Source organism: Cydia strobilella, chromosome 22 (genome assembly GCF_947568885.1).
Source record: "Cydia strobilella chromosome 22, ilCydStro3.1, whole genome shotgun sequence".
Taxonomy (NCBI): domain Eukaryota; kingdom Metazoa; phylum Arthropoda; class Insecta; order Lepidoptera; family Tortricidae; genus Cydia; species Cydia strobilella.
Genome location: NC_086062.1, coordinates 7,665,551 through 7,677,755, shown reverse-complemented (window position 1 = coordinate 7,677,755; position 12,205 = coordinate 7,665,551). Strand labels below are relative to the sequence as shown.

General features: G+C 36.4%; 1 protein-coding gene and 1 long non-coding RNA gene across 4 annotated transcripts in view; one reads left to right on the top strand and one right to left on the bottom strand.

The window, feature by feature from the left end:
* The window catches only part of LOC134751462 (uncharacterized), a 48,808-nt gene that overhangs the window by 27,686 nt on the left and 8,917 nt on the right, over positions 1 to 12,205 (top strand). The gene's annotated exons all lie outside the window — the stretch shown is intronic.
* Positions 7,115 to 12,205, bottom strand: part of LOC134751380 (uncharacterized) — a 112,570-nt gene continuing 107,479 nt past the window's right edge. For 2 of the 3 annotated variants that reach the window (XM_063686735.1, XM_063686737.1), the window contains 4 exons: positions 11,778 to 11,873; positions 11,339 to 11,427; positions 10,652 to 10,801; positions 7,115 to 10,018 (listed from right to left, as the gene is read on the bottom strand). In XM_063686735.1, coding sequence (XP_063542805.1) covers positions 9,861 to 10,018; positions 10,652 to 10,801; positions 11,339 to 11,427; positions 11,778 to 11,873 — 493 coding nt within the window. In that variant the 3' untranslated portion in view covers positions 7,115 to 9,860. The remainder of the gene's footprint in view (positions 10,019 to 10,651; positions 10,802 to 11,338; positions 11,428 to 11,777; positions 11,874 to 12,205) is intronic. The other variant, XM_063686738.1, reaches the window with a different exon arrangement.

Sequence of the window (12,205 nt, the reverse complement as noted above, 5' to 3'; positions counted from 1 at the left end):
TCACATGTAGAGTCACATGTAGAGTCACATGTAGAGTCACATGTAGTCATATGTAGAGTCATATGTAGAGTCATATGTAGAGTCATATGTAGAGTCATATGTAGAGTCATATGTAGAGTCATATGTAGAGTCATATGTAGAGTCATATGTAGAGTCATATGTAGAGTCATATGTAGAGTCATATGTAGAGTCATATGTAGAGTCATATGTAGAGTCATATGTAGAGTCATATGTAGAGTCATATGTAGAGTCATATGTAGAGTCATATGTAGAGTCATATGTAGAGTCATATGTAGAGTCATATGTAGAGTCATATGTAGAGTCATATGTAGAGTCATATGTAGAGTCATATGTAAGGGTCATATGTAGAGTCATAGCTTGATTTTGTTTGATGACAAATGAGACCGAAATTGTGGGTCAGGAATGACCGAGCGATTGAAATACTCTGCTGTGTTTTGTTTCAGAATCAAATGCATACACCCACACACGAGGACGTGTGTACCGCAGGATGGCCGTGTCGGAGCGTGACTCCAGAAGGACACATTGCAGCGTTACATTTCATTTTTAGACGCCTGTATATATATCGATTAGCAAAGTGTTGCTATGTATTACTTAGTTGATAATGTAATTTATCGAGTTATGTAGAGAGTAACGCCATCTATTGGCATTCTTTTTGAAATAAGATTAGGTACAGGCTACGGAACGTCAAGTGGTTTAGCTTGCGTGAAGTTAGGTACGAGTTGGCAGTTTTGTTGGTAACTGGTCAAGCAAGTTGACCTACATTCACTTTGGCGGAAGCGGTGAGGCCGCCGCATTCATTCTCGATCGGACCGTGCTAGATATCGGACGTTAACCAACCTCGTGCCTAAACTCACTGCGTTCCTGAAGGCTTATACCTGAAGGATTATTTTGAAAGCTTATAGATTCCAACATTATTTAATCATTTAGCTAAGTGTTTTATTCCAAGTGTTAATTTGATTTCTTATGAGTCATTAGAGGTTTACTATTGTAAAATTAGAAAATAAGTGTTGTTTTGAAAAGATATGTCCCGCCGAGTTTGTTGCCGGTCCCATATAGGGTTAAATCTTCTCGGGTCAAGAGGTGTACGGTTGGAACCGGAATAGCTTTGTTTGACGTTCATATAATCGCATTGTAATATGCCTACCTACTTGAATAAAGATTTGAACGTCACAAGTGATTTTGTTATTTCAAATTAAATTGTCTTTCATTGCAAGCGTGACTAGTTATTTTTATCATTTAGTACGAAAGTATAGTAGGCACTAGGTTGATGAGTCCGTAGTATTATTTCATACACTGGTAGCAGTGGTAGCATACTATTTAGCTGTGTAGGCATACATCGATGTACTGCGCCCACTACCGCCACCGCTATAGGCCACCACCACACGCCCCCCCAATAGTCCACGACATATATATAGATAAATAATAAATGTACTCAACATAACTTGATTATCTCTCTCAGTAAATAATATCAGTCCGGTAAAATAACACTTAAGACCATTAACTGTATCTAAATCTTTTCTTTTTTAACACGCCTAATTATCTGGTGACTTAATTGGACTAGTTCAAATATAAAGGTGACGTCCGGATGGCAAATGCAGCTGCATTACTGTTGCGACATTACAGCTGTATCTGTCAATTATCCTTGATAAGATGAATGACGTTCGCCGCCGTGTTACAGACACCTTAAGATATTGAGACCGGTCCTTCTGCTCTATTGACTGTCTGTAAGTGGAGTGTCGGCCCGATTCGAACAATGATTATAAGATGTCCTCCCCCCCCCTGACCCCTGAGACCCCTGGAATGTCTGTAACCTTTAGCCGAAATAAATTATCTTTATTCTATTTTATTCTATTCTATGTCACAGCGATTCGGTACTGATCTGTCAGTGTCAAAAGTGACATTTTCTCAACCAATCGCTGTGACATCTTATAAGCATTGTTCGAATCTGGCCGTATGTGTAAAGTAAAAATGCAAGAGTTAGATGCGACGGAAGAAGCTTGTAGACGATCTATGAAGACGGCTTTACCCACATTGACCTGTCTTTTATTCAGAATCCGTCAGTGTTAGCGCTATTTTCCTATTTAGTATTCCTACATACATCCCATTTGCGGCGTTGTAAAGTACCTACGTGCTTCAACTTGCTCGGAAGTCCCCATTTTTTCATACTAGCTATATCTGTTTTATCCTGCAAGAATCTTAATTAATAAATTAGCATTCTGATTAACGCTAAAGCTTAATCCATCGTTTACCTAATATTATGCAAAGCTGTGCGTTGCTGCGTAGGAAACAAATTGGGTTATATTATTGCTTCCCTTCCCGCCCGGTCTTCGCACGGGCGCAATGTGGGCGCAATGTAAATAGATACCTACGAATATCGACATACCTATTTCAGTTTTTTTTAATAGACTTAAGGAGTTCAATTAAATTTTTAATGCATTGTTATTATTGTGTATTGATCACTTGTGACAGTTAATTGTCACGTGGCATCAGTAAGACAGTGTGACGTTTTATATAAAACCCTGAGATAAAAACAAAGTACCTATAGTTTGTCAAAGGACTGTCTCATTTCAAACATGGACAGAGATAATCATACTATCTTTATCTTACACTAGTACTAGCACCCAAAAGAAAAGGATGAGTATAGTTTTTTTGTTCTTATTTACAGACAATTTGTTTTGACCAACTATAGTTACTCGTCGTGCTGAATTATTTTATAAGAAAATACTATTCCTACTGAAGCAACTAAGTTGTTAAGGACAAATATAAAACGTTAAAGGGCATGTTCTGATTATTTGGATCACCTTGGCCGCTCTGATACATCTGATGACGACTGTTCATTAGTTTTTGGAATTAATAGAATAGGAAAATGTTATGTGAATCTGGAAACCGTCGGCTTTCAAAAAGTTTTAATGGAACGAATGTCGTGAACAGAGAGAAGAGAATTTTACATACCAGTGGGGTGGCCGAACTGGCAGGTTACTTTTTCTTCATGTCCTCTCGGATATGGGTGAATATTATGGATGGTATAGTAAGGATGCCAATCTGTTATGGCAGAATTATTGCAAAAGTGACCGCTTTCAACTTTAAATAATAGTTCCTAATCTCTTCGGTGGCGCTAGTTAGGCTCTGGGACATGAGTATAACATGAACCATAATATAAGGCAACAAATAACCCGACCAAATTACGTAAGTTGTTTTTGGTAGTATTTCGGTGTATGGTGGCGCCGCCTAATTACTGTTTTTTGATGGACACTTTTCATACATAGAGATTTGGCTCCTTTATATAGTCTCCATGGGTGAATATGGTAATAATCTAGTGTCACTAATGAAAATATTATACCATCACTAATATTACCTTAAAGGAATAAGTTCGCCTCGTACTAATGACGATTATTTTTAACCGACTTCAAGATTTCAAAAGGAGGAGGTTATCAATTCGGTTTTTTTTTTTTAAATGTTTGTTACTCCATAACTCCGTCATTTCTGGACCGATTTTGAAAATTCTTTTTTTGATTGTAAGTATATACATACAGATTGGTCCCGTTTTGGTCAAAACGCAGTTCTGATGATGGGATCCATGAGGAATCGAGGGAACTCCTCAAATGTTAAAGGCATACATATAGTGATTTTAGTATTTTCATCAACAAATCAAGCATTTACATATAAAAAAGTGACATTTGATGAAGTGGAACTGCTGATGATGATCAGAACGGAACTCTTCAATGACGCATAGTTCACGTTTGGCGATTTGTCCTCTTCGTTATGATTGGTAAGCAAGTTAGGTTTTCAAGACACATTTTTGTCAAGCTCGAGTTCTGATGATGGGATCCATGAGGAATCGAGGGAACTCCTCAAATGTGAAAGGCATACATATAGTGATTTTTGTATTTTCATCAACAAATCCAGCATTTCCATTTAAAAAAGTGACATTTGATGAAGTGCAGCTGCTGATGATGATCAGAAATATCAGAATGGAACTCTTTAACGACGCATAGTTCACGTTTGGCGATTTGTCCTCTTCGTTATGATTGGTAAGCAAGTTAGGTTTTCAAGACACATTTTTGTCAAGCTCGAGTTCTGATGATGGGATCCATGAGGAATCGAGGGAACTCCTCAAATGAGAAAGGCATACATATAGTGATTTTTGTATTTTCATCAACAAATCCAGCTTTTACATAAAAAAGTGACATTTAATGAAGTGGAACTGCTGATGATGATCAGAATGGAACTCTTCAACGACACATAGTTCACGTTTGGCGATTTATTCTCTTCGTTATGGACCCAACCCCAAACTTGGACCTGGACTTTTTTTTGAACTGCGATCCTCACAGAACCGAACTGCTATCAGAAAAGTGGGTTAGGTTAGGTTAGAACTGTGACCCTTACAGAAACGAAATGCTATCAGAACATTGGGTTAGGTTAGGTTAGAACTATGACCCTTATAGAAACGAAATGCTACTAGAAACGTGGGTGGTTTTACCTCATTTTAGTTAGGCAAAAGATGCTGTCTTTTTCATTTCATTGTCTGGAGTGCACCATCAACAATAAGTAACCTTTCAACGGCATCCCCCATTGAAGTCGGTTTTTTTTTCTTAAAAATTATTCTTGTTTTGTTTTGATTTTTGTACAATAGTGTTTTACTACTGCTAAATAAATTTTACTACTGCTTAATATTCATTCGAATAGGGTATTCTCCTACTAGTCAAATCAGTTTCTTTTTAGGGTTCCGTACCCAAAGGGTAAAAACGGGACCCTATTACTAAGACTCCGCTGTCCGTATGTCCGACTCCGTCCGTCTGTCCATCTGTCACCGGGCTGTATCTCATGAACCGTGATAGATAGACAGTTGAAATTTTTACAGATGATGTATTTCTGTTGCCGCTATAACAACAAATACTAAAAACAGAATAATATAAATATTTAAATGGGGCTCCCATACAACAAACGTGATTTTTTTGCGGTTTTTTTCCGTAATGGTACGGAACCCTTCGCGAGGCCGACTCCGACGGCCGATTTTTTTTAGAAACGATTTGCTAGTATAGAATTTATATGAAACATTACACAATGACGTCACGGTCAACACACCTTACTTTTTATATTTCTATCCGATTTATTAAATAGAACTTGTGTTTAAAAATAACTGCTATCTATGTTTTTCTAATAAGTATCTGGTGCTTCATTTCATGCATGGTGTGTAATAATTTATTTTAATTATAGTCAAATACCCTATTATGGGATGGGAGAGGGCAATGGAGAGTACTCTCTCCAGCCGGGCTAGCACATGATTGGCGCGAGAGTATCTCGCCGCGACATAGACTACCCGTCCCTCTTTAATTCATACAGTTAGTAAAAGACAGGTAGTCTATCTCGCGGCGAGATACTGTCGCGTCAATCATGTGCTCGGCCTACAGGCGGGTGTATGGGAACGAACGCTAATGAGAGTTGGTTAGAAGTTGTATATATTGCAGCTGACATTCTAACCTTCGTAAGGGCGATGTAGGGAATGTATAGCGCTTCAATTAAGTAGGTTGCACTCTTTGTATGGAAGTAGTTGTACTAACGCCATCTGTGAGATCTTGTGACACAACGTTGACAGTGTGATAGAGGAGACCATGGAGACTATATAAAGGAGCCAAATCTCTATGTATGAAAAGTGTCCATCAAAAAACAGTAATTAGGCGGCGCCACCATACACCGAAATACTACCAAAAACAACTTACGTAATTTGGTCGGGTTATTTGTTGCCTTATATGGTTCATGTTATACTCATGTCCCAGAGCCTAACTAGCGCCACCGGAGAGATTAGGAACTATTATTTAAAGCTTAACGCGGTCACTTTTACAACAATTCTGCCATAAGAGATTGCGATCCTTTCTATACCATCCATAGTAAGCATGGAGATATCCGTAAGGGCGATGTAGGGAATGTATAGCGCTTCATTTAAGTATTAGGTTGCACTCTTTGTAAGGAAGTAGTTGTACTAACGCCATCTGTGAGATCTTGTGACACAACGTTGACAGTGTGATAGAGGAGACGCCACACATATTTTGTCATATCCTGTATTTCACCCATTACCAGTCCCTATTTAACTTGTCTCTATTTACTTTCCCGAGGTAGACTGCCTGCGGGCGTGCTGAAGACAGAATGTGAAGAGTTGTCCAAAGTTTGATGTAGTTCCCGATCGCTTTCAGAAACTTCGTACCTCTGAGCGAATACTTGCACTTAAGGAAGTTTTAGAAAAAGATTTCACCCCGTATTTTATGGTTACAAAAACGTTCGAATAACTATGTGCTATTTTATTTAACTTTTGTCCATTTCTTACAACTTATTAATACCTAACTCCTACGTATCGACATTTGGCAAGCAGTAAACGACCTTGAAGTTTTAAACTTCAAATTGAAATTTGATTTTATTTGCTGACCCAATATCCCGTCGGTGGGTACTAATACGACTTTAAGGCTGCCTATCTACTGACGCGGAGATGAGAGGAGTCGTGCGGGAATCAACCAATAGCTTTGGTTGTAATTGATATCTCTTCTCCGCTCCGCTTTATTACAACGAATGCTAATACTTGATTGTTGATTCCCGCACGACTCCTCTTATATCTCCGCTCAACTCCGCCTTATAAGAAGGCGGCCTAATTTTGCCCACGCATAACAACCACAGCAGCCTTTGGACAATTCATTCAATTTGTTTACCGTATGCCTACTCGCGCAATTAATTTTAAATTTACAGTATTTTGCCAATGCCTGTTACTTTAAAAAAAAAACGGCTAAGTGCGAGTCGGACTCGCTCACGAAGGTACACTCCGCGCTCGCGGTCACAGCAAAAAATCACGTTTGTTGTATGGGAGCCCAACTTAAATAATATAGCAGCAACAGAAATACATCATCTATTCTGTGAAAATTTTAACTGTCTGGCTATCACGGTTCATGAGAAAGCCTGCTGACAGACGGACAGCAGAGTCTTAGTATAATAGGGTGCCGTAAAATCGGGGTTGAGTACGGAACCCTATAAAATCAGCTTGAACTTTATGTACTGGCTATAAGAGGTCTCATCCAGGTAGATATATATAAAAATACAATGAAACATATTAATTTGTATATTCTCGTTTAATTTCTAGAACTCATGAGGTAAACAACACTAATCTATTTTTCATACCAATAGTTCTGTAATCTCAAACAAACTTCTAAACAAAGGTACAGATATTCGGAATACATTCGGATACTACACACAAATACACAAAATCAATTTTGTACGAAACTTTTATCAATTTAAATACTCTAGCAACACTCCTGTCTCGTTTTTGTGCAATAATATTTTAAAAGAAATAATATTTTTAAAGTATACTCACTAAATTTAAAGCTACGTATACTAAAATACATAAATACGCGATTAAATTATTTTTAAGTGTTTATAAGAGATGAAAAACTTAAAAGTGTCGAAATAAAACATTAAATGTAAAATTAGATAACAAAACAAGAAGAATAACAACCAATAATGTGAGAAATCATATTTTAATTGCAAATAATTGTGACTATTTAGCTGCCAATGCCAATAAAAATAAAAAAATACAAAAAGAAATCCAAATTAAAGTAATCAAAGTTTTACAATTGAAAGGTAACTTAAATATTTTTTGTCAAAGGTATTACGTAGTCATAAGTTTAAAACATGACTACTTATGTTATGGCACGGAATTGATAGACGTAACAGTTGATAAACTAAATGAAGGACATTTACAGTGATATATTTAATTAGGTAAAGAACACATAAAAATGAGTACAATTTGCAATAATGAAAATACCCATTTACACATTACATACAAAAAAACTTATTAATAAAACAATAAAATAAGGGCTGGTAGAATTTAGCGTACAGTCTCCATCAGATATATCCGAGCGCCCAAGGTGTTCACAATATCTGAACACGCTCTCTAACGCCCTGACAATAGGGGCGCGTTCAGATGAATTTCACAATATTTTTGGTAAAAATATAAATAAACAGGAAATGTAGTAGCATATGTTATGTTTATGCTTTAGAGCAGCTTTTAATATATATTATGAACAATATTTCAAAAGTGTTGTGTAAATGGGCAATGTGCGAAGAAATGACATAGGAACAACGTGAGAGCTTACACTAAAAAATACTGATACAAGCTAGGTATAGGATTCAAACTGGTTTGGTCTTAATACTGTCGTTAAAAAACGCAGTTTACACTTTTATTTGACTACTTTTCTTAACGACCGTTCTAATTCTACAAAGGAATGAATATTAAGGGACTTACGCAAAAGTTACTAAATGTTAAAGGCACCATTATAGCAGCAGCTGAACAGGATATAATGTCTATAGTTTTATAATTAAAATCAGCCTAATAACAGTCATAACAGGTTTAGAAATCTATTAAAATGTTGTAGGCGATCCTTGGTAGTTTATAATCACCACTGATGCTTATACTTTTGGTGTTGGTGCAGTAACTTTTGCGATATACACCTTTTAATACCGGGAATAATAAAGGAATGCAAAAGGTTCTCTGAAGGGCACTTCTGACTAATTTAATACTGATTTAAATTAATTTCAGCGATTATTACTAAAATATTTGTATGAATATGGCATTTTATGGCTACCTCACGAATCATAAACGTTAGCACTTGATTCATATCTGTACAGATCCTTTTTTTATACATACTATACCAATATATTTTCTATTAACAATGATTTTTTAATATACTCTAAATTCTTATTTACATTGTTTATAAAATTGACGATTTTCAAATATTTTTTGTTTAGTTATAATTTTCGAGTTAACCTATAGCGGTAATTTTGACAGGGAATTTTGTAATTTAGTACGTTTTGTACTCTGTCAGTTACCACGGTATTGTCACGTTAGGTCTCAGGCACAATGGCGTTCAACCAAAATTAATGCCTTACTTTAAAATTTTACGAAGCCTAAATTAATAATACTATTCGTAAAAATGTCTTTTCTTGGGATAGTAATAAATATATAATTTTATATAAACTATCATCTAAGATTGGTCGGGATTTAGGAAAATACACACTTTAAATATATCATGCAATTTTGTAACTATTTTATAATTTTATCTCCTCTTAAACCGTTTTTGCATACACATTTTGTAGAATATAATTTTAAATACGTGCCCTATTCCACAAAAAGGCGTGAATGCATAAAATGTGTCTAAAATGCAATTTTTCAGTTTAAATATACTAACTCAAATCTTCAAACCCTGTTCTATTATTTTAAATTGTTCTCGCACTACGATTTCTATTTAATAGAATAAATACAGTTAAATTAATAATATTATTTATATATTTACGCCTCTTCTGCTAGTGGAATAGGCTTTGCTTAAATTACAAAATCTAACAATCTGAATAGTGTTAATTTAATTTGGCACTTATTTGCCACTAAATCCGTTCAAAGCGTCTAAGGCACTATTTTGAGGGACAAACACACTTTACAATCAAACCTTTTCAAAATTATTGCTCTCGTTAGACAAAGTCAATCTTTAGGTATAAAATGTCAATTTTAGGTATATGCAACACACATGCAGTTTCCGTTAATGTCCATATCCAAAACACTAACACAGTTGTTAAGTATTTTGTTTACAAATCATGTTTGTAAGTCATATCAAATCCTTAGTCAAGTTTCACTATATTCGTTCAGTCCAATCTGGACTTTATCTTTTGAGCCATAAGGTCGCGATTCAGCTGGTTGTGCTGGTGCAAAGACCTCTGGATGCATATATGTATTTTTGAACACCTATATCCAGTTCACAACGCCCAGCCTGAATTAGACTTTATCCTCTTTGTCATAGGGTCGCTAGTCAGTTGGTGGCGCTGGTGGACGGGCCAAGGTTGGCCTCCTGGTGCTTGTACTTGTGTGACGTCATCTGGGACAGGCCTAACACGGCGAAGCCGCACTGCAGGCAGTGGTAGTGGGTTTGCTTCTTGCTGTGAATGCATTGGGGCTCGTAGCCGCATGCTGGAACGAAAAATTTAGTTTTGTTAGGAAGTTACTGCAATTTAAATACCTTGCTTTTCAAATTCAAAGGGAGCGCGTAAATTCTGTATTTCAATGATCTGATTGCAATAACGGACAAGGAGAATTCACACTTTTCATAATTTTCTGGCGATACTTTAAACATCAAAGTAAAGAAAAATATTAGAAGATTAAGTGCCAGTTGCACCATCCGCACTTGACAGACTGATCAACGTCACCCGGCGCGCCGCGGCGGTTCACTATAAAACTTTCCGTACAATAAAATTTAGCGAACTCTTTAACGATGACAAACAGTTTGGTGCAACCGACCCTAAGAAATAAGAAGGCAATTGTTGCTATTTTGTCTGTGCTTAACGGCAATGAGGATATTCTATTAACTATTATTAACTACAACATTACACAATAAATACGTCAGGTGAAATGATCTATATAAAATGTGTCAGAGGAAGCTATTTAATCTCTCTAAGGTTCGGTTGCACCAAACCATTTGCCACCGTTAAAGCGTTTGCAAAATTTTCTTGTATGGGAAGTTCACTGCTGAGTGACCTTAAACAGTCCGCTAATTGTGGTTGGTGCACAGGCCTTAAGTATAAAAAAAGGATGGATGAAACTTACCTTTACTGGGTGGGAATTTCTCGAAGCCAGCAGCCTGGATGCTGTCCAGCTTCTGGTGTTGCCGGCGATGAGCGACCACCTTGTTGGTGTCCGTGCACACGAACTCGCACTTGAGACAGTGGAAGTGGGAGGCCTTGTTCTGGCCTGTTCCTGACAGGAAACAAAGTCAGCATGAGACACAGCTTGAAAAAAGAACTGCTGGTATTTTATAACAAGCAATCGAGCACGATGCTGGTGAAAAACCAGCGTCATAAAATATGACGTGCATTATGCATAATCTTTGTTATTATATTAATACCCTATTTCTCTATACTACCCTCATATAGAGGAACGCAAAAAAGTGGTAATTACTAATTTTGAAATTACTTGAGGTGCCGTAATCCAGTAATCCAAATCAGATTTTACTTTCTCAAAACCCCTCATGTTGTTTTATTATAGGATGGTATATAATAGATTTTTTAAACTTTATTCTCATAAAATACCTAAACCTAAAAACTCGAAGTTTAACAAGTGTAACTACAGATGTACAAGTTGCGGAAAGTTTCCAAAGCGTTAGAAAAGTTTTCGAAAATTTCAGGAAAAATTTACAAGAAAAAAAAACGAATGTGGGAATGGACAATTTCGATCTCCATACAAATATATGAAAAAAAAAATAGATATAGATAATTAAAAATAAAAAAATATTACCGAAGGTAGACGCATGCGGACAGTCCGGCCGCTGGCAGTACACGTTGGCTCGGTATTGCTGGAAGTCTCCGCCCATCAACGTGTCCAGTCTGTAAAATACATCAACTATTAAAAAAAAGATTTTTTTTAAGTTGATTGCTGTTTCAAGCTTTGCGAGACTTGATAATTGATTTAAACAATAATATGACCCTAGTCAGCACATATGTACAGAAGAGAATACTTAAGACAATCACAACGGCACATTATTGAAGCCAAATAGAAAGAAATGTACAAAGAAGAATAGACCAAGGAAACGAGCTAATCCCTTTTATTTGTAAGTGGTGTGTGTCATATTAGTCTCACCACCACCTCCTATTCATAATTAAGTTGAATTAAGAGTAAGTACAGAGTTAGTACTCATTGTTATTTTGAAAATATCGATAGTTTCTACGAAGCTTACCTTTCATGTCGGGCGGTGTGTTGCACAAATCTGGTTTTATCACAGAATGAGTAGCCGCAGTCCTTGCGGGTGCAGTGGAAGTGGGTTTGGTGCTCCCTGAAAATTAAAATTAAACATAAGTTAGGTAATAACCCAAAAGTAATACATAAGTTCCCAATAAAAAGGTTGTTTGTCCTTTTAAAAATTGATTATCAATAAATTCTAAAGCTTAAAGAGAAATGTCCAAGAAAGATGTGTTAGGAAAATGTAAACACAAGAACATGTTAATGTTTGCAATCGTGACCGTGAGTCATGACCAGGGGCCGATTGCATAACAACTTGTATCTAATAATATTAGCGCAAGTCTCTTTCCAATTCCTTTGATTAGAAAGAGACTTTCGGTAATATAATTAGTTACAAGTTGTTATGCAATCGGTCCCAGATCTAAC